Source organism: Carassius gibelio, chromosome A2, assembly GCF_023724105.1.
Source record: "Carassius gibelio isolate Cgi1373 ecotype wild population from Czech Republic chromosome A2, carGib1.2-hapl.c, whole genome shotgun sequence".
Taxonomy (NCBI): domain Eukaryota; kingdom Metazoa; phylum Chordata; class Actinopteri; order Cypriniformes; family Cyprinidae; genus Carassius; species Carassius gibelio.
The window spans coordinates 17,787,552-17,810,959 of NC_068372.1; the positions used below are offsets into that span (position 1 = coordinate 17,787,552).

General features: G+C 37.9%; 1 protein-coding gene across 2 annotated transcripts; it reads left to right on the forward strand.

Annotated features, from left to right (window-relative positions):
• The first annotated feature begins 184 nt into the window (after window positions 1-184).
• On the forward strand, window positions 185-23,048 carry LOC128029264 (dual specificity testis-specific protein kinase 2). 2 transcript variants are annotated; one of them, XM_052616937.1, is made up of 11 exons: window positions 185-271; window positions 3,253-3,548; window positions 9,416-9,537; window positions 11,637-11,685; window positions 16,773-16,919; window positions 17,714-17,796; window positions 18,777-18,861; window positions 18,967-19,050; window positions 19,167-19,253; window positions 19,441-19,582; window positions 21,040-23,048. In XM_052616937.1, exons 2-11 carry the CDS (start codon window positions 3,324-3,326, stop codon window positions 21,942-21,944), a joined length of 1,929 nt encoding a protein of 642 aa, XP_052472897.1. In that variant the 5' UTR covers window positions 185-271; window positions 3,253-3,323; the 3' UTR covers window positions 21,945-23,048. The 2 variants fall into 2 exon arrangements, with proteins under 2 accessions (XP_052472897.1, XP_052472885.1); XM_052616925.1 differs by lacking the exon at window positions 185-271 and adding an exon at window positions 278-802.
• Window positions 23,049-23,408: the final 360 nt, after the last annotated feature.

Consider the following 23,408-nt stretch of genomic DNA (forward strand, 5'->3'; position numbering starts at 1 on the left):
CTTCACAGACGTTTAGAAAACGGCCTTATAACTTTTTATTATTGTGAATCTATCTTTGTTGATGTATTTTAGTATGCCATACAAGCACGCTTGTCATTGGACAGCTGTTCCTTGAGGAAACATTTTTGATTCGAGCAAGATCAAGTCAATCAATCACAATACCCGCCCACAATCTAGTCTGCTTCCGGTGATTGGTTCAAAATAGTACCGTTTAAGGAGTCTCTTTTATCTCTATGGCTGACGTAGACGTCTATCTCCATCAAATGAAAACGTAAGTTTGGTCCGTGGGGAGAGGCAACTGTTATGGAAGTGGTTGTCTCTTGAATTTACTTTATTGTATTTTCACTCACCCTAAATGGAATAACGTCTTTGGGGATCCACTGCTTGTTAATTTAGTTCGGGAAATAGAAACCGAGCGAAAGGCCTTTCATGATATAGAAAGAACTCTCTGGAAAGAGCTCGCGCGTTATTTATTTTGTGGTGACCGCTTCGTGCTTGTGGACAGCGCGACAAAACATACGCATTTGTCTACTTGTGTTTGTTAAAATTGGGTTTCTACCGGAAAGTTTGTGATAGTCTCGGCAAATTAAGTTTTAAGAAGTGCACACGGTGGTTGTGTTGTTTAATTCGTCGTGGAGTTCAAATATAGCCGACGCTTGGTCAACACAAGCCGTAATATCTGCATGTAAATATATGGATTGTAGTATATGGCCCTCGTCTGCTCTTGCAAAATGCAATGGGACTAAGTGAGGCATTTCGACCGCCAGAATATATGTGCTTCACTTTCAAGCCTGATGAGCAGGTAAGACATTGAACTTTGTGTATGATAAGGTGTTATCTTTTTCGTTTTAAAGTGCGTTCAACTTGAGAACCAGGCGCATGTGTCAATCAACAATTAAAGTGCGCTTTGGTGTCCACCAGTGTGTAACAGTTTAATGACAGCATGCAGTTGCACCTGATCACTGTTCTCTGCGGTATGCAGGCGCATATTGTTTTACAGCAACCGAGTTCACTTTCGGTCAGCATCAATCATGCGATCTCCGATTGCAACACTTGCACTTCCGATATGTTTTTCGCGCCCGCTTTGAGCTGGCTTCCCTAGTAACTACGCAAACCGTGTTAAAAATACACACACACACATATCAGCATGACTAGTTTATCATATACTCACAATTAGCGTGCAAGGCTGTCTGCAATTTCATAATGGATCGCTAGGAACCGTTACCATAGTTTCCTTAAAGTATTTGTTCCTGGCAATAAAAAATGAGGAAGGGTTTGTTTACATTAAACAAAATCAATTGTATAGTTCAGTTCTAAATAAATGGTTATTGTAATTTTATATAAGTGCATTATGTCTTTAACCTTGTAAACTGTGGTCATTAATAGGCCTATTTGAGTCTAGGTTTTAAGTGTCAAGCAGATTCATGATAAACACAGCCCTACTGTAAAGTATGTTAAAAGGATGCATGCAAAAAAAAAAATGTCTGGTATGAGCTGGAAAATCTGTACAAGATGTTCAAGTTCTTATTTCTAATCTTTGGAATGCCCGACATACTGTTTGTTCACCTCATCAATGAGTAAATGGGGTTGCAATGTCTAATCACCTGATTTAAAATACCTGTGAATGACCTGTAGAATGTGAAGGCATTACAACCTCTTTTGGAATTTTTGTCTTTTTGGTTGCTAGAGATCATGAGATATCAGTTAAAAATGATAGTAGTGCTGCTAGATCAGAATAAGGTCTTATTGTGTAATGTTTGCAGTCAGCTTTCTGCCATTTCTGTTGTTTTGGTGAAACCCCTTTGTAGTAACCCAGTGCATAATTTTTGACCCTACGTGACATGCTTATTTCCAGGCGGAGTGTGTTATTTTGGGAAAATAGTGATTTGTATGTGGGTGCAATCATGCAGTAAGCTGAGCATTGAATGTTGGCTGGCCTTAAGGCTGTCCCAGCTGAGGGTCAAGCTTGAAATGAGCTCTATGGAATGTTGCCACTGGAATCATGACCTTAAACAGTAGTCCTGCCATTCTTACACTCTCTAAATCCCCTAGCTTTCTACTGTAAATCGCATAATTTATTGTATGTTTATAGAAATAAAAATACAGGGACCGTCCACCTTAACTGTTATTGAAGGGTAGACATATAGTATTGGCTCCTTCATTACAAGGGAGGATGGGGGGGTGGGGGGTTTACAGATATGGACTGAGTTGATTCTGTAGTGAGTGAGTAGAACCAGCTATTGAGCAGCCTAAAGTTGATGATACATGGGGCAGCTTTTATGAGCAATGCTGCTTGAGGACTTTCCCATTGAGAATAGGCAACACATAGGCATCTGGATACTTTAGATGGGTTGTGGGCCCTGTGTCTCACCTGGTTACTCGTTGACGGCAACATTGCCCAGCAACATATCTTAAAAAGTTGCCTTATGTGTCATCACCTTTAGGCCTGAATGTTTGGCCCTTAAAGTGGCTTTTTACTGGGGTGTGTGGCACTCAAATGTAAGTGGGAGGCAGTGTTTAGATCCTGGCCGAGTTTTGTGTTATTTATTTATTTCCTTATTTCATTCCTAAGCTTACAACTGGAATGTTGCAGGGGACAGTTTATCCTGTATCCGTTCTGTTTCGTTTTTCACGTTTAGTTTTTTTTTTTTTCCCTAAAGACTGAGGGGAAATGAATGTGAATGGTTTGATTCTGTCTTCATTTATAGAAAATATAGTCAAGATTTATTTTCATACCATTGGGTATTGTTTGTTTGGATACTGTAAGAAATGTAAATTTAACTCGCACTTTGTTTTCCTTAATTTTGTCTGAAACAATTGGGCAAAAAGTGTTAAATAATCAAATTAAAATCAAAAGTATAGTTGATAATGGTTAGTACATTAAAAAGTGTTTTTTAGAATTTCTTTCAAGGATTTAAAAGCTATTAAAGAAAATGTCTAAACAGTTTTTTTATTCTCAGTTAAAGTTGGCATGGAATGAGTCTTTATTCCCTATTAAATATTTTTCTACTTCTGTTTTTTTATTTTTATTTTTAAATAGGAATAGGATATTTTCTGGAACTTGGATCAAGAACATCCATTTTCATAATCAACTTTTAAAGTCTACCATTTATTTTAGTTTTTCCTTCATTGTTGTACGCATCAAATAGAAGCCATACAGATGTTCAGTTATTGTAAAAATGGGAACTATAATAGGACATGGTATTGTTAACAATGTTTTACTCTTCCATTTATCTGTTTATTCCTTTGTAGGTCTAGCAAAGACAGTCAAAAATGTGATCCGGTTATTGATACGCTACCAGATTAGTTGTGCACCAGTAGCAATGGAGCGGAGCAAACGCAACTCCATTGCTGGGTTCCCCATGCGGTCAGATTGGCTGGAGGACCCGGATTTTGGCGGAGGAGGAGCAGAAACCGGTCCGGCTCCGCTGGACAGAGTGTGTCCCTCATCTTACCGAGCCCTCATCAGTGCCTTTTCTTGCCTGACCCGACTTGATGACTTCATCTGCGAGTGGATTGGCTCTGGGTTTTTTTCAGAGGTCTACAAGGTAAGATTGTGTGATGACTAAGTCATTTCGATTTCAGTTATTAGTCACTTGGTTTTACCAAATCACCCGCAGAGTTGAGTTCAGAGATAATTCTTCTTTAAAAGGGAACATGAAAACATTGATTATCTGATTGAACAGTTTGATAACTCCTACAGTTTTTGCACACCAGGAGGTGAGAGTTGTGTAATTTTTTTTCAAAGAAAGACGGAGATTTAGTGGAAAAGGTCCTAAAGGATTCAGTTGATGATTGTCATCTAGGTTTTAATGTCAGATAGGTGTTCTTATTTTGGCATGTAAAATTAAATTTTGTTGGCTTAAAAGTGATGATATTACAGTACTTGCTATTTGATTACAGCATGTCGTTAACTTGTGCAAAGGAAGAATAGTAGCCTATAGGCTAGTACAGATCGCCATAATGATGGTATATGCTTAAGAGAGTCTTTCAGTATTATATGATATCAAAGTTAGAAGTTAATGAAGATGAAACATTGTGGTTAACGCCTGGAAAGATTCAGGTTTGTGTCCAAGTTTAAATGCAGTAAATCTGGCTGCTTTTAGTCCATTTACATACTGTTGGGCCTGAAGTATTGCATAGCAATGTCTGCCATTGGCTGACAGTGACACAGTTTAAATCCGGCCTGATATCAGTTCATGTCCTGGTATCATTCCCTTCTCTCTAACCCAATAGTTTCCTGTTTTTCCGCACTTTATCCTATCAAATAAAGTCATTAAAAGTCCATTAAAAAGCCTGTTTAGATACTATTACCTATTACTATTGATTTGAGTGACATGTGAATGTTCATTGAATCGATTGTAAAATGCATTTTGCATGTCTAAAGTTTTATACAGCAAATAACACCAAATACAGGTAAATCCACGGACAACAGGCAGGAGGAATGTAAAGATTCAATATATTGGTAAAGACCAATATGTCTGATGATTTATTGGCGTGAAGTTACGTGCGCAATGACAAACAGGAGTGCAACATTTTCGAAAGTAGTATCTGCTTTTCTCATCTTTCACCTCGTGTACGCACACCAGATGCGACGACTATGTATGTGCCATTGCATAATAAGGTTATGTTAGCCTATCCAGTTGAAGCCACTAAAAAAAAAAAAAAATAAAAGAACATCAATGTGGAGAAGATCTTGTTTACATCAAAACTGAAACCAACCCATTCACACAGAACGCATACGCTATTTTGCGCATTTTCTAGAGGGACACCGTTGGACTCGCGTCTCGCACAAGAGAGCAGCATGTTTAGAAAGACATGTAAAATGAATGTATTTAATTTAATTTTCTAAAAATATCTCGAGACTTTATGTTGGGCTTTTGTTCCCCATCCCACTGCATCTCATGTTTTTCAATGAAAAATTGTATTCTGTGTGACTGGTTTTCCACCCTTTTTATTTATTTAACAATCCATTCATGATGCTGTTTTGTTTATAGTTCTTTAAGCAACTTAATTAATAAAAATTGGCTCATAAACCTTTTTAAATATTATGTTTTTTTTTCACAGTCATGTATACTGATGCTTTGAATAAACATGCAGTAGGCCTAATATTTTGCTCGATGCGCTCTTGAGCCTCAGAAGAGAATCAAAAAGCTTTTCTTCAACCTAATTGAAATTATTCATTTAAAATTCAAATACAATTCGAATTTTGATCATATTTAAGTAAAAAATTTGAATGTAGTTTTTCAGCTATTTTGACAGCCCTAGGCGATTCTAACCCGAATCTGTTTCTGTATGCATGAGACTGTCTGAATACCGGCAGAATTCACATTTCTGTTGTAAAAAGAGAAACGGTGTGCGTATTTGTCCGAAGCTGCAGTTGCTGTGTGACGCCTGTTAAAAAAAAAAAAAAAAAACCTGGACGCGCTCCGAGAGAAGGTCGTTAAAATCAATTTCTTATTTTCGTTTTCTAAACTTGTGTTGGTTGATTCGTGCAATAGATTTTCGAACATAAAGTGACAGTCGACACGGTCACGGTTTTAGACTAGACGGGAGAAGGGATGGGAAAAGATCTGGGCACAGTTTTTCCAGAACTTCGGTGTCAAGCTGTTTTAATGATTTTTTTTTTTTGATGTATTATGGTGCCCGAACCCATATGACTTTGAACAGTGACCGCAAACATTTAGTTTACTGCAGCCGCAGCCATCATTACCAAGCACGAACCGTTGACTCTGACAGTGAATGAGAGGAGACGAAGCGAACGCACAGGCCACGTGTAAACACAGATGACGTCAAGGTTTTTTTTTTTTTTTTAATTAAAGAAGATAGCCTTCATTTGTATGTAGGCCAAGGCAATTTATATATTTACAATAGTTACTATAATTAATAGTATTTTATTGCATTTGTATTAGTTGTTTGAAGAGTTAAAAAAAAAAATTGGTCGGTCTTAACGCAAATTTACAATTGGCAAGTCTGTCGGACTAAAAGCAAAAAAAACAAACAAATTGAGTCGGTGCTAAATTAACAGGGTCGGTCGGGTTACAGCAAACAGGAATATTTTTAAGGATGGCCTTAACCTTTGTTTTTTACAGTAACATGCACAAAGTAGCTTTCAGAGTTTGTGAGAGTCAGTGCCTCATCTGTGATTTCTCTGTGTTCTTCAAACTAATGTAGCAGACTGGTATCTTTCATTGAAACAAGCATGACAGGTAACACTGACATGTCAAATAATTGCCATTCCAGATGATTAACATGATGCTGAGCATCAGTAGTACAGTAATGTATTCACTGTGAATAATTAAATGAAGTTTGGGGGTCAGACAAGCCCTGGGAGAACAGCGCATGATGATGCCCATTACCAAGATCAATTTCTTTAACATAGCATCAGCATGTAACGGCCACTTAAATACTGTTCCTGCCACAAATGTCAACGTGTCTTTAAGAGAACTTCTGTGGTTGTATGCTGTTACTTTTTAATGCACGCATTGTGTTGTGAGTGCACACAAAGAGTCTAAAGTGAAGAGAGATGCTCGCTCTACCACTGTGTACTGCATGAATGTTTATTTCTTTGTTTGTGATGGAACTAGTGTGTTTTGTTTCTGTTTTGTACTCGCTCTTTTACATGTGAGACGAGTATGTCGATGAAGAAACCTCTATAAAGGCTTGTGGTACGACTAGCTTGCTGCCTTGAGTTTTCATTCTCTCCCTCCTGCCTTCTGTTTTCTCCGGGTAGACTCTAACTTTGGCACATTACAAGCAGTGAACTCTTTCAGTCACAAGCAGTATTGGTCTCAGCAGAGCGTCTCTGTACATGCACGTGCTGCATCAGGTTTTCTTTTAGATTGTGGTTTTGTCATAAATGGGCCAAGTTTGTCCTCTAAGGCAAGGTATAAGTCATTTAGAGATCAGAGATCAGCCAGTTTTAGATCAAACTGTGTCTGGAGAGATGCAAGAATTGTAGACCCTGCAACTTCGAAGCCTCTATTGGCCTAGTTTAATTCTGTCCATATAGAGTTACCTGCACTAGAATGTTTTGTGTTTGTTATAAGCAGATAAATGAACCTGTTACCAAGTTTTTTTTTTTTTTTTTACTGCTGATAATATCTGTAAGAAAAAAACTAAAAAGAACTGTGCAAAAATGATGCAGCAGATTGTCACTAAAGCAGTACCCATATGTATAAGTAGTAAGACTGTTTAAATATACATAAAATATTTTCCTCATGATCTGCATCCTAAAGATAAATAAGTTACAAAGATTTTCCTTTAAGGGTAGTGCCCCAGTGACAAGCCTGTTGTACCACTAAATGTTTGCACATTTTCTGAGAGGGAAGTTTTTTTATGCAGTTTGTTTGGTGGCATCCAGTTGCGTATTTGGATTTTCTTTTATGATGTTTGTTTTATAATGTAGACACTCTCGCTGGTAGGAATTAAGCTCCCTTTACTTTTCTTGCAGACTCTTTCACTTTTAACATTAGCTTTTATTTAATGAAGCTAGTGTCCAGGAAATGCAAATTCCAAAGCCGTTTGTGAACTTTGAATTGAGCATGCGAATAGTTTTTTGCAGTTTAAATAATAATAATAATAATAATAATAATAATTATAAATAAATAAATAAAAATATTTAAGTCAAACTAGTATTGCCTCATGTCTGTGAAGCTAAAATTATTTGGACAAAAAAAGGCAAAAGTTAATTGTTTACATAGTTATTTATATCCTGGAAAATAAAAAGTGCAGTGAATTGAAATCAAAAAGTACTTCAACTTTTGTTTCTGTGTAAATAAATAATTATGGAGCCCTTGTTGAGCTATGGTTTTGAACCCCTGAACCTGCTCCCCTTAAGATCGATGAGCATTACTTGTTAGTGATTTGTAATATGTCCATTTAGAATATTTCCACACAGGTGGCTGAGATTTAAAGCAGAATGAGTGGTTTTAGGATGACAGGCAGGGGGTGTCTGAATATGAGCCAAATACCAGCTGTGCCGGGGGTCTGAAAGAGCCTGTCTGGGAAACTAATTCAATAATTGTCTTTTTAGTTTATTTGAACAAATGAGTTTCGATCTGTACCAATGTGGCAGGCTCAAATAAACATCTAAAAACCCCACAGCAATATGTCGATCCCTAAATAATCATATTGCTCAATGCTGCAATCCATCTGCATTTGAGGAACCAAAACATTTTCCTAGGACGCTGGATTTGTTGCATGTGCAGCAAGCTGTGATTTGAAAATGGCAGAACAGATTGAGAGATGCTTTAGCGGAGGCATCTGCTGGGTCCATGTCTGACAGGTGGCTCTCACTGTAGGTGGGCACATGGAATGGGCTCTTCCTAGGCTGCTGATTCCCCAGACTGAGATTGGTTGCACTACGGTCACCAACATGCATTTAAAATAAAAGGAAATGCTCAAAAATGTTTGCTATGTGTTATAAATACAACATACAACATTCACAGTTTTCAATGTTTTGGTTCCCTAGCACAGAATTTTGAGTAGTTCATTTTGTTGAGTCTTTTCAACACTGTTTGAAACACAGTTTGAGGAAGTCAGCATTTTACAGACATAGAAGATTATTATTTTTTTGTACCCATGAGGAAATCCTGTGGTTGATATCTTTTTTTCCTAAATGTCTTTTTATTGGTCAGTGAGATGAAAGCACAATGCAGAAACTGATCTGCAAAGCAGATTTCAGAAATGTTGTGAAATCCCTAACGATACATGGCCAAAAGTCCATCGTGCAATGTTTGTCTCTTTTCTTTCTTCACCATGTGCTAAAAAATAAATGGCTGTGTAATAACGATATTTAATAATGACTGTTCTTTCAGATCTCATTTGCTAAGGCACTTCCACTCGGAGTAGTATTGTTGGTCCGATGCCGTGGCTTTCACTTTCTTTGATGACATTTTTAGATAGTAGCACGTGAGAAGCAATGGTCCGAGGTGCACTTAACAAAAAGCTGCAGTATTTGCATTCCTTTCAAAATGAACATTCAAAGCATAAATGAGTTCCTCTTAAGCCTGTGTTATACTTTTGGACAAATACGTGCGGTCAGTAGGCCACTGCATATGCGCAGGCTGTGTGAAGAAGCCCGTTGCTACTCAAACCTGTACAATCCATCGATAAAACTAAATAAAGACAGCCAGATGTGCAATAACCCCGGTCAATTGTTTGTTCACATGTTTTGTTTACTGTTTAAGCCAATCTACTGCGCATGTATGGAACACATTCGCGGAGCGGACCAACCATGCATGATTTTGGTAGTATAAATACAAGTAGTCCATGTCGCGCTGTCAATGTACACGTCCTGATTGCTCAAGCGGAATATAACACAGACTTTACATTTTTTCATTTTATCTGTATGGTTTAGCTTAATTCAGAGTAAGACTAAATGAACATTTCTCATTTTCTTTGTTTGTTTTAGGTGCGTCACAAAGCTTCGGACCAGGTAATGGCCCTAAAGATGAACAAGCTGAGTAGTAATCGTGCCAACATGCTGCGAGAAGTTCAACTCATGAACAGACTCTCTCACCCCAACATACTCAGGTTTGTTTCAGTACCGCACCATTGTCACAGTGCATTAATGCACTTTTGATTGGATTAAAATGAATGTGCTGACAGCCTTTTTGCAATGTTTATTCCAAAAAGAGAGTATATCAAATGATGGCCCGAGATGTGTAACAGGATTGCCAAATGTCCAAGGCTCCGAGCTAGGTCACGGCTTCAATGTGCAAGGAAGGTTTTATTGCAAATTCCAGGCCAGTCTCCTTTCAAATTCTCTGCTGCCGTGTGTCTCTGTGTAGTTACTTTACGAAGCTGGTGTTTGCAGTTGTGGTTTACGTTAAAAAGAAACTAAGGAGCTAATGCCAATAAAAGTCAATTTAATGAGCTTGTAACTAAACGGGAAAATTGAAATAACATGTTTTTCAAAGAGAAACTTGACTGCAGTATTCATATAAAGCAGTGGCTGATGTAGCTTAATATTATGTTTCGTACTCTTTGAACAAGGAGTGTGCCTCGCTTTATGCACTGCCAGTGGCTCAAAATGAATGCAGTCTTTGAAGCTGTGAGACTGTGGGAGTGTTGCTTTCAATGTGAATCTTTCTCTCCTTTGTAATGGAAAAGCAGAGATGACCTCTTCCTCCTCGTTCTACAGAAATCCATTAACAATAGATGGAGTGAAACGACATCCTGAGTTTAGATTTCACTGAGATCAAAAAGCTGTTTTCTTGATTCTCGACTTTTGCTCGGTGAAGAATTAGTGAGTTTTGTCAACTGAGATAGCACGTACCTGGGAAATAGGATCTTTTTGTTATTTCTGTTTGTTTTATTTTATTTATTTGTTATTGTATTTTTAAGATTGGAATCAGTGCGTTTTTGTGACAAAATGCCACCCAGAATAATAAAGCAGTTGTCTTTCAAACAATGCTGCAGTACACATTTGGTTTACTGGTTAAATATGTCTGGTACTGCTTCCATTTTTGTGATACTTGGCTTGTTTGTAGAGCAGAATTTGAGTCTGTGGGTGGATAAAGGAGTGTGAGAGGGTCTGTGTGTGGTTTACAATCACACCATTGTTACATCTTATTGAACGGGGGTGGAGGGACTCTAGTGCAGACAGGAGAAAGCTAAGAGGAGCTTTGTTGAAGAAATCCCAACACAGACCCGCAATAAAAGCCAGGCCTGGGCTTTTATGGGGCTATAACTTTGAAAACACAGACAAATTTGTATCCTTTCTAATGACTCGTGTGAGGTGGCCATTCAGAGACACATCGATACATTGTGTCATTGCTGAGAACCAATTAGTGAAAGGCTACTGCACGTCTATATCGTCTGGGACTCACACTGCCATTTCAGAAGCCATTACTCCAGTCTTCAGGGTCACGTGATCCTTCAGAAATCATTTGAATGCTGATTTGTTGCTCAAGAAACATTTCTTATTATCAGTGTTGAAAGCAGATGTTGCTTAACTTTTTTTCCTTCGAATTAATAGTTTAAAAGAAGAACATTTATATGAAATGGAACAATTTTGTAACCAGTTTACTGTCACTTTGGATTAATTTCATGTACTCTTGCTGAACAAAAGTGTTAATTTCTTAATGCAATTGACAGATATATTGTAATTTTGTGACTATTGTAATGTACAGTATTACTGTTTTGCTTCCCTTTAACGAAATTACACTTGTTTGCACTCTTTGCTACATCTTCCGTCTCTGAAAGATGAAGCAGACATTTGTATTTATAGCAGAAATCTTGCCTTTACTGTGCCATTGTGCCTGTTTACATTGGAGTTTCACCCTTCAGTTGACTGGGGACAGTCTCAAATTTTATAGCTTGTGTTGAAGTACAGCCCCATAAACCTGTCGGAGTTTAGGGTGTCATTTGTAAAAGCCATTTTTGACACAACAAATGAATGTAGATCATAAAATGAGCCCGTTGGACAGCAGCCTCAGAGAAAGTCAGCGCTGGTGTAGACAGCAGCAGCTCATTCTAGTTGATAAATGCTGAATTTGCACTTACGCCATTGACTGCACATTGCACATTTTCAACGTCCTAGAAATCTCCTCAAACTCTTAACTCCTGCTGATTCAGAACATTAAACTGACATCAACCTTTCTTCTTCTTTTTTTGTTTTTGTGGTGTAGATTTATGGGGGTGTGTGTACAGGAAGGTCAGCTCCATGCTCTCACAGAGGTAAGTCACATCTGAATCATGTGTTTCATTCACCACACATCTCCTGTGAGAGAGTTGACTTTTCTTCAGTAGCTGTACCTAAAACAAAACTTCTTTATAACAGTGATGACATTGCAACATGACTTCCTTCTAGCTTGAAAAAAAAAAGCAGAAGATAACTTTTATAAGATAGCCTTTTGTACCAATTGTATTGTGTTGAATTTATGCTTGAATAATACTTGCACTACTGGAAAACGTTGGCCTGAGAGTGCTTGCAGGGCACCTTTTGATTCCTAAATCTGTGCCATTTCCCTCTGAATCAACTGTGACACTGAACAGTTCAGTCTTTGTTCGCAATGGCTCGAGGGGAAGTATACTATTAGAGAGCCCTCTGGCAGTCCCCTAAAGGCATGCTGTATTTTCACCATCTCAAACTGTGGGGGTGTGTTATGCTTGTATGAATGTTACTTTGCTATATAGTCTTATGCTCAAGATGAACACAGATTTCACAGGAAAGAGGGTTTTACTTGTTAAGCAGGAAGTGTGTGTGTGTTTGTTTTTTTATTTATATATGTATATATGTATATATCTCAATGTTTGTGTGTAACTTCTATTGTGATTTTATAAAATATAAAACATTTTCAAAGATAAATCCTGGGTTTTAGGTACCACGTAAGTGGCTTGGCGTTTAGCGGCATTCATTGCCATAGTAACTTACACTCCACAGCTAACCTGCTCCGGGGCAGATTATGTTCTGAGTTAGAGATCTCAAACTGAAGTTGGACCAATCAGATGTGAGAGAAGTGACACATGTCTGACTCAGTCACTCCAGTTTATCTTGCTCCAAATTAAAGGTCACTAATGCTAAAAAAGAAAAAAATAGAAGAAGTCTGGCTTTAATGATAATTACAGAGTCGTTTTATGATTTATATAATTATTGTGATTCATATTATTATTATTATTATTATTATTATTATTATTATTATTATTATTTATCTTTTACACACAAGCAGTTTTAGTTTAACAGTTATTATAAATCTTTCTCTGTCACTATATATTTTCAAACGTATTTCACTTGTGACTGCACTAATAGAGCAAGATTATTTATTTTGTTTATTCTCCTTCGTATTTCATATGATATTTAAATTTGTCTTATTCTTCAATCTCTTAACCTTTAGCAAAACCTTTAGTTTTTAATCTCGCTTGGTCTCTAGAGAGAAGTAAATCAAACTTGCTTTATGTTGCAAGGCTCATTCAAGACATTCATGTGCACGTGCTCCACAAACTCAGGATCAAAGTTGACAAAGAAAGTTGATGAACCGCATCATGGTACCAACAAAGCCGGATTGGAGAGGTTTGGTTTTGTCAACTCAAAATTAATCCTGTAACTCTGAATTTGTTCAGCTACCATCATGGTACAGGCCCCAGGTCTTGGAGGAAGTTTAGTTAGTTTAGTTTTCACAACACAGAAGTATACCAGAAAAAGCCTGGTAAACACTACTGTAATGTACTAGTTTGTAATGTTATTGATATCTGACATGAGTTCTACAGTTCACATTCTGTGTCAGAAGATCTGTTTTTGTTTTGGTCTGTTTCCGCCCACTGCCAGTTTTTCCAGTAGTATTTAAAACACTTTGCCACTTTGCCACTCACCATCAATCTAAAAAGGTCTAAGACCAGAGGCATATTAAAACAAAGATAAATCAACTCATCAACTTTTCTACTCATTTTCTACGCCTGCCATTGTCAGTTGCGCTCATTCTTGTTGCGTGTCTTCAATCTGACCACTCGCTGTAGCACCGTGACTGAGGAAAAAGCGGGTGTACCTCACGCGTCCTGAAAAGTGAATCTGCGGGCTCTTTGATTGCCCCCTGGTGGTTGGCTGCAGAACAGGTAATAAACCCCGCCCTCTCCCTGTAAACAAATGGGACTTGAGTCAAAATAAACAAATTAATTACACTTCCAATACAACTTTCTGAAAGATGGTTTTGGTCATTTAAGGTAGTTTTATCACGCTTCTATCTGTTCAGTTGTTCATTTTTGTGATAAGTCGATTTTAGCTAGTATTTTAATGCTATAAAAACGGGGTGTGTTATGGGTTGATTTGGTCTGTGGGAGTTTGATACCACAGCTCCACCTCACAACACACTCAACAATCTCTACTGCGCAGACTCTGGCTGCAAATGGCGTAATTTACTCCAGATGGCAGCAGCCATACTGCGATGCTTTGGCTTCATTTTTCTATAGTGGAAGGAAGTGGAGACACGTCGTCCATCTTTCTTTTTTTTTTTCTTTTTTTTACAGTCTATGGGAGGAAAGGGCGGGAGAAACCATATTTTGAATTTGGATTGCAGTACCCATTTTGGCTACTGCTAGCTGTCAGTATTACATACTGCATCTTTAAATGAATGGTTCTCTTTCATTTACTCACCCTCCACTTGTTCCAAACCTGAGTTTCCTTCTTCTGTTATCACAATAGAAGATATTTTGAAAAATGTTAGTAACCGAACAGTTGATGGGCATCATTAACTTCCATAGGAAAAAAAAATACTGCCCATAAACTGTTCAGATACAAAAAAAATTCAAATTAGCATTTTTTGTGTTCAACAGAAGGAAGAAACTCATACAGGTTTGGAACAAGTAGAGGGTAAGTAAATGATGACTGACTTTTCATTCTGAAAGTGAACTACTCCTTTAAGTCATTGAAGGTCACTTGTTCTTACATCGCCCTGTGACCTTTGCTCTGCTTTTTTGATGCATGTTGACAGAAAGAGGTATTAGTGCAGTGGTAATCACTGGCCTGCTAAGGGATTATACTATTTTTCGAAGCCACTGAGGCCTTATGTTGCTCATGCCATTAAGAATTCCTGGTCCTGTTTTTCCCAATAAAGACAATTCATTTAAAGGCCACTGAGTGAGTTGCCAGTGTATTACGTAAGCTCTCTCATCACACAACGGTTCTGAAATCAGCCCCGCAGGAAGGTTTTAATCCTTTGTTGTAACCTGCATTAGCACCCAACACATTCAATGTTACTGATTCACCAAGTGGATTAGCTCTATATCGGCATGCACATTAGTCACCTAATCACCTGGAGAAACACAGCTTTAGACCTAACCTGGGCTATTCCTTTTTGTTCCGTTTAATCAGTCTGGCAGTAATCGTATAGTAAACGCTGACAAAAATGGTGTGATGTTGGATTAGTTTTAACCCACTGAAAGATGAAGCCAAAAGAGATCACAAAAGCAGAGCACTTCCAAATGAAAGATTTCCTGACCTGGGTTTGGAATAGGTCCTGGGCATGAGATCAGGTCTGTAAGAAGAGAGGCAAATAGGATTAGACGGAACTGCCAGGCAGATTTGGCTTAGCTGATTGTTTACCATTTACAAATGAGGAGAAAAAAAAAAGCTTGGTAAAGGTCTCAACAGAACTAATTAGTATTTCTGCAAAACTGTTGAATCCAGTCATAGCAACTTAGCTGTTATATTTTACATTGAGTGGGTCATGTTGCGATCACATGACCAGCTACTGTAAATACTATTTGCTTTGAGTGTCCTATTATAAGACACCTTTTTCTTACAGAATAATTTACAGCTGCTTGCAAATTGTTCATTTCTAAAATAGCATTAATAACAGAAAAATTTGCTTTTGCTTTATGCTGCTATGTGTCCTTGACATTTTTGTCGAGCTTTACAGAGCACTATAAGCCAACATCCCACGCAGGAAAGTGTTGACTCATTTGAGGAACGAAAGGGCTGTGCGCGCCAGTTGGGACAGGGCTGAGTGTTCATTTTGTCAACTTGAAGTTCCAGGGAATTCAGATAATTAGATGCTTTGCTGGTGTTTTTTTATAAATGTTGATCTCCATGTTATGCCATGGACCGCAAATTTTGAGAGAGTAACTAAAAAGTGCTGTACCTCAAGATTTTACTTTTGCCTGTAAATGTGATACTGAGTCCTTAGACTACAAATACACAACCCTATTTTGTTATTTTATTCACTCTGATTATATGGTAGGAGCCATTAAAATGGATAAGGGGCCTAGGAGTAGCTAGTTGTAGAGATCCTGTCATTTAGACTCAGCCGTCTTGTCTGCCTGTTGATATCTCGCCGTGCTTACTGCATACTAAGATCCCCCTGTGATTAGTCATCCATGGCTAATTTTGTTAGCTAAATGTGGAGCCCTTTATCTGTCAGCACAGATCCTTTCAGGCAAACCAAAGTTAGCACACTGTTGAGTCCAGTGCCCTGTGGTGAAAGCATCAGGCTCCTAGTGAGTAGCATGTGTGCCACATTAACTAATCTTTTAGACTTGTTTTAAAGTTAATCACACACAAACCATTCACTGCACTGCAAAATAATAGTTCATATGTCTCTTGCAGAATAATTGCCTAATAGATGGTGCTGTCATCCAAATTCACAATGTGTAACAGAAGCACTTAAAGGGTTCCTGCTGGGCTCTGCTAATCTGCATGCTTTTGGGACTTGAAAACCAATCCACTTGATTTTTTTATTTTTTTTATTATTTTATTTTTTATTTTTTGCATACTCTGTCAAATTTAACCCATCATCCTATTTATTGTACCCTCCTGAAAACAAAATGGACCATTTGTGAACTTCAAAGAGATGCAGACCGTGAAATCTGTTGCATGATATGTGACCCTGGACCACAAAACCAGTCTGGGTTAGATTTTTAACAATAGCCAAAAAAACATTGTGTGTCAAAAATATCTATTTTTCTTTTATGCCAAAAATCATTAGGATATTAAGTAAAGATCATGTTCCATGAAGATATTTGATACATTTCCTACCGTAAAAATGTAAAAACTAAATTTTTACATTACATGCATAATATGCATTGCTTAGAATTAATTTGGACAACTTCAAAGGCGATTTTCTCAGTATTTTGATATTTTTGCACCCTCAGAATCCAGATGTAGTTGTATCACAATAGTTGTATCTTGGCCAAATTTTTTCGGATCGTAATAAATCATACATCAATGGAAAGCTCATTTATTCAGCTTTCAGATTATTGATATATAAATCTCAATCTCAATTTCAAATAAATTAAAAAAAGTATTTTTTTTGTCTTCTCTCTTTTTTTCTCAGTATATTAATGGTGGCAACTTGGAACAACTGCTGGAAAGCGATAAATACCTGAGCTGGGCCACACGGGTCAAACTGGCCTCAGATATCGCCATGGGACTCAGTTACCTACACTCCAAGGGCATTTTTCACAGAGATCTCACCTCCAAGGTACAGGACACTGTCCTCCTATTTATTGCATTCAGTCATGACATTTGAATGTATTTTAAAATGTCATTTATTCCTGTTGAGAGCTAAATTTTCAGCATCATTACTCCAGTCTTCGGTGTCACGTGATCCTTCAGAAATCATTCTAATCTGCTGATTTGGTGCTCAAGAAACAGTTGTGCTACTTAATATTTTTACACAAGTCATGCTATCTTTTTTTCAGGGTTTTCCATTAAAAGATATTTCAAAAGATATCAAAAAAATAACTAGCTTTTTTTTTTTTTACATTTTCACATGACTTTTGGTACATTTAATGCTTCTTTGCAGAATAAAAGTATTAATTATTTAAAAAATCTTACTGACACCACACTTATGAATGGTAGTGTATGTAATGTCATAAATAATCATTACATTGCTAGATTTTATTAGCTTTATGAAGGTAGGCAATTGCCGGGTGTACTGAAGGAACACTTGTCCTGTGGGTTAATGATGCAACTTTATAAACAAGAAGACCATGTCAGTCAGCACTGAAACAGGTGCTTTTGATTTAGTCTTCACAGTGCTCTTGCAGGTGCCATGCGCTGACATGCTTTCTTTACCTCCAGCTGTTGCGTTCTCTCCTAAGCACTTCTGGGACTTCCCATAATTATACGCTGTGGGAATCACCCTATGGCTTTTTTCACTACATCATTACTTTCCGTTTAAGTGATTCTAATTGACTGAATCTCAAGTGTAAAGTATCCTGTGGGAGGAGCAATATGTTCTTCTAGTTACTGTTTCTTTTGATGTTCTCTCAGAATTGCCTAATCAAGTTTGATGATAATGGATACTCCGCGATCGTTGGAGACTTCGGCCTTGCTGAGAAAATCCCCAGTCATGAGTGAGTAACGGGCAACATGGAGACTGACTTGAAAAACAAGTAAAACATGCACTAATTTCGCAATGTGCTGATTATAACAACAGCAGAGTGGGCATCCTTCTGTTTTGCTAATCTGAAAGGAAGCAATGGTGAGATGCAAACTGTACTGGCAGGGGGTGGTGCTATCTGTTTTGGAAGGAACATACCGTCCAAAGTCAACTTTTAGGAGCGCTAATAATACCAGAGCAGCTCAAGACCCTTTCTCTCCCATGACCTTCTCACTACTAGTGCAATACTACATATTTTCATTAAAAATGAATAGTCGATTTGTTTACCTGAACAACTAGTCTCTGTAAACTGAAAGCTCTGATTTCAGGTTCACCGGACCCCAATTGGACTCATTTTTTGTTAATGCTTGAATAACGTGCTTTTAAAAGCAGCTAGACTGAGCATGACAGAATAGAGACGACTGCAGGATTTGCTTTTATTTTTAACCTATAAATCCTTTTGTACATTTTAAAAGGGTCAGTTCACCCAAAAATAAAAATTGCCATATATTATTCACCCTTATGTTGTTCCACACCTATAAGACTTTGATACATTTGTGTTTAAAAGTGAACAAATGTTTTTGTAATTGATGACAGAATACATTTTTTTGGGTCAACTTTCCATTTTAATGTGCGCTGAATGCCAATGCCAAAACGTGCAAGACCATGTTATGTAAAACGGTCTGACAAAATTCTATTTAAAGCACTGCCACTAAAAACATTGAAACTAAAAAAAGGGGAAAACTCAGACAAAGCTACTTGAGAAGACGTGCTGTTGATCAACTGGTCACCCCTTCCCTATTTAACACTCATTGTTCCAAGACTTCCCTTTTCAAAGTACAGCTGCCTCAACTGAACTTTCAAGTGCCGTTTAGTCATTGTAAGGGCCTGTATTTCTAGAATGTGTGAAAGCATTTTGACATTGCAGTCTTTTGACCAGTATTCTGTGTTCAGTTTTGAGGGGGAAAAGCTGTCCGTGGTGGGATCCCCATTCTGGATGGCTCCAGAAGTGTTGAGAAACGAGCCGTATAATGAAAAGGTCGGATTCTCAGTTGCAGTCAACACAATCTCAGCACTATCACAAGGCTTGTTTCTTGCCAGCCTCTTTCAGAACACATGATCATTTCTCTGTATTAATTTCTAGGCTGATGTCTTTTCGTACGGCATTATTTTGTGTGAGATAATTGCAAGGATACAGGCCGACCCTGACTACCTACCACGCACTGAAGTGAGCAGTCATGTTTAATTAGAGATCAACTTTGTAACGACATCACTTGTTGTGCTAGTCATTTAAAGCCTCTTTGTCCTGAGTATGACATTTACCCCCACGTTTGCTCCTTGCAGAACTTTGGCCTGGATTACCATGCCTTCCAGCACATGGTTGGAGATTGTCCCCCAGACTTCCTGCAGCTTGCCTTCAACTGTTGCAATGTGAGTTTCTATTTTCAATCCATTAGTGACTCTTGTAATACTTTGAGAAAGCACCAAGTAATTGATCCTAACTATATTATTAACATGTACTATATTTTTATTTAATAGTTATATTATTATAGTTTCCTAATAAATAATACCATGCTGATGTGTTTTTATGTTCTTGTTGTCTCCACTTATATCCCAGATGGATCCAAAGCTCAGGCCCTCGTTCCCAGATACAGTAAAGAGACTGGAAGAAATCCAGAAAAAGCTTAAAGATGACGACTCTGAGAGGGAGAGGATGCTACTAACCGCCGGAGAGGTGGAGAAAAAGCCCTTGTCCAAAGGTGTGTGTTTATTCACACAGACAAATCAATACTGGGAGTGAAATAACTAAGCTGCAAACTGTCAATGCGATCATGAAAACTACAGGTGTCCATGGCATAACATTTCCTTCTCTATTTCTGGCACTAACCCAAAAGCTTTGCTGTGCTTTGAACACATCTTTGATGCGAGTTGTTTTGACGGAGAGCTAGTACATCCTGTCACCCCCCGAGGCTTGCTCATATCATCCAGCACTCTCTTTCCATGTAATACCAGGAGGCCAATGACTTCTAAGTGTAAGGAATCTGGAAAACGAACAGGATTGGAGACATTAAAACTGCAAAGAGAATACTTTTTGTTAGTGAAGAAAACAAAAATAACGACTTTATTCAACAATTAGTCTTTTCTGTCTCTCCCCACATCACCGTTGCTCAGGCTGCGTATACTGTTCTGTGTCAGCTGTGCCACAAGGATGCCCTGTTTTCTCATCACTTCACAGCATTACTTGGCAGTTTATGGGTCCGTCTCAAGCCTCCCAGTTTTCATCCAAAATATCGTAAATTGTGATGTGATGAACAAAGCTTTTACAGGTTTGGAACGACATGAGAGTAAATTATTTAATGACAAAAAATAATAATTTTGGGGTGGAGTATCCCTTTAAAGGAACACTCCACTTTTTTGAAAATAGCCTCATTTTCCAACTCCCACAGAGTTAAACAGTTGTGTTTGGATCCATTCAGCTGATCTCCGGGTCTTTAGCTTAGCTTAGCACAGATCATTAAATCTGATTAGACCGTTAGCATGTCACTCAGAAATAACCAAAGAGTTTTGATGTTAAACATGATTAAACGCTTTGCCTTCCACGTAAGTAAATGAACATTAGTGATTGTCACCCCCTGCTGTTCAAGATTATTATTTCATGCTCAAGTGGTGTCTTCTATTTGGTGACTAGCAAAAATATTGTTTTTAAACAGGGTTTCGGAACATTCCTTGCGTCTTCCATTGCTCAACAAATAGTTAGCTACACTTTAAACTTACTCCATTGGTTGAGCCAGTACTGTTATATCAGGCTCTGGTCAATATTTTCGGACTAACACAGCAATGTTTTTACACTTTTTCAGTGCTGTACTGTGTTTACACTTTTCAAGTTAATGAATAAATATCAGTACATTAGCTAATTAATTTGGTATGATCATACACTTACTTAAGATGAACATCTATTCTTACAATATTTTTAAAAAATACAGTAAAAACAGTAATCTTGCAAAATGTTGTTACAATTTAAAATAACTCCATTTTAAATGTCCCTGTTGATCCATTTAATGCATCCTTGCTGAATAAAATAATTGTAATAAAAAATAAATTAAATAAAATACTGACCTCAAACTTTGGAATTGTGGTATATTGAGTTGAAGTGGTAAAATGTATTAGTATAAATATAAATAACTATTAATTAATTTATTTCTTATTGTTGTTCTAGGTCCAGCTGAAAAGGATATAAAGAGGTTAAATCCTCTTGATTTTCAGGATGACAAGATTTCACCCAAGTCCCCCCCTCCACATCGCAACATCTGGCTTTCCCGAAGCCAGTCTGACATTTTCTCTCGTAAGCCCCCCCGTAAAGTGAACGTCCAGGACCCCTACTACAACCCAGGACCTAGAGGATTCATACACGGTCAACCGAAGGTCAACCCTTTCAGTGCCAGAGAGGACTTAAAAGGTGGCAAGATCAAGTTTTACGACATGCCCAGCAAGTCGGTCTTCTCGCTCATGTTTGATTTGCACTCGCCTCACGGCAGTCAAAGCTCACACCAGCCTCACCTCAACACCAGCACAGGAGCCTCCGGCAACAACTGCTTCCCATCCTGGCCAGAGACCTGGCAGCTGCCCGGTCGGCAGTGCTATTCGCTTCCCGTCTCACCTCTGCTGCCCCACTCGGATGTCTTATTCCCATCGCACCTCACGTCCAAGAACGAGGCCGGACAGCCCGGTGCTGAAAGCAAGCAAAAAGCATTGAGCAGCTGGGCTAAGAAGTACGGTGTTACTGAGATCCCTCCATACAAGCTGCCAGCGGAAAGACAGGAGGAAGTGGGAGCGGCTGAGGATTGGTCATCTCTGGTACCCTCTGAGGGAGGAGAAGCGGAGGCCATGGACAGAGGAAGCCCTCCAGACGATAAAGACACAATCCTCAGCCAGATACAGAACGGAAACCTCGGCGGCTTATGCAAGGACATGAAGGCTGAAGACCAGGATGGTTTGATTATCTCCAACAAGAACTCACTCACGCTGAGCATGTCTGTGGAGCCACAGGAACTCTGTCCGATTGTCCTCACAGCCTGCAAAGCTCAATCTTCAGGAGAACGCATCTCCAGATGTGATATCTAGATGGTTGAGAACACTTACTCAAGTTTGAATTGATCAAATGCCACGCAAAAGACTATATTCATTAAATATTTAATATGATTATAAGTTGTATTTTTTTCTTTGAGGGAAAGTAAACCCTTGTAACTTAAGCTAAAAGGGTGGCTTGGATTGAACAAAAGAAAACGGTGTGCAACACTGATCCGGTCCATCACACTATGAAGAACTCCAGAAGTGGGAGATACAGTGGACGTCACCTCACACAGGGCTCATGATGAGACGCATTCTGTGATGGTTTTTTTCTTTATAATACATGCACATACCACAAATGCTGTTTTTGTTGTTGTTTTTTTTGTCCACAAACAGTATCTAGTGCTTATTTAGGTGAGCAGCTTTGGCCATTTCTACATGATTTTATTTATTTTTATTTTTCAGAAGTTAACGAAGAACAAATCTATTTGGAGGAAGGTGATCGAGTGTTTATTTTATTTTATTTTTTTGCACTGCATGGGCCTAAAAAAAATCATTCCATGCCATCTCGCATCTTAAGAAGGTCCTGTTTTGATCCTATGCTAACGGTGTGTGCCATGGTAATTTCAAAACAAGATCATATTCACTCTGACCTCTCAGGTCTTCAAAAAAAAAAAAAACCCATGTCTGTATCTACTTAATCTATAATTGCACTTGAAATAAGTTGAATGCTTTGAACTTTTTTTTTTATATATATATTTGTCACTACATTTCTATGCAATAAATTTAACCAAGGCATGATCATTTTACAGAGATTTATTTTGATATTTATAAGAGAAAAAGTAATTTTACTATGTCTTCATGTCTGTGAACTGTTTAAACTGTGTTGTTGTTTATACAATCTGATGAATAGAGATTTCTGTACATGTTGAAAATGGTTATTTCTTGCTAGTTTATTCTCTCTATTTTTCTGCTTATTCAGTCCTGACCGTTTTCTCAACACTTTTAGATTGTAGATTTGTAACCGAATCAGAGATGTATATTTCTACAAGAGACAGATCAGGACTTCAGATCACCTCCCCCATTTATATGAGTTTAATTCTTTAAATGCATATGTATTCCCATTTGTTTAAAATAAATTCAGAATGCCTTTGTTGATTTTTATTGTGGCTTTGCTTTTTGTACTTTTTGTTCATTAACCATATACAGTTCTGCAAATAAGATTGGGCAAATATTGCAAAGTCTAGATGTGCAAAGTTAGCATAAAAACAGATCCCAACAGACTAAAGACTGTAATTAAGCAAAAGCTGGTTCAACCAAAGTTCAACCAAATACGGACAAGAGGGGGTGTTCCTTTTTTTCCCCCCAACTCTGTTATTATTATTTTTTTCTATTCCCATTGTAGTAAACCTTGCATTTAAAGGCTCTTTTATAGTATCTACTAAGTCTACTCTAGCAAACTGTTAAGAATACTGAATTTAGATTTAAAATCAGAAGACGAAAAACAGCCATGCCCTG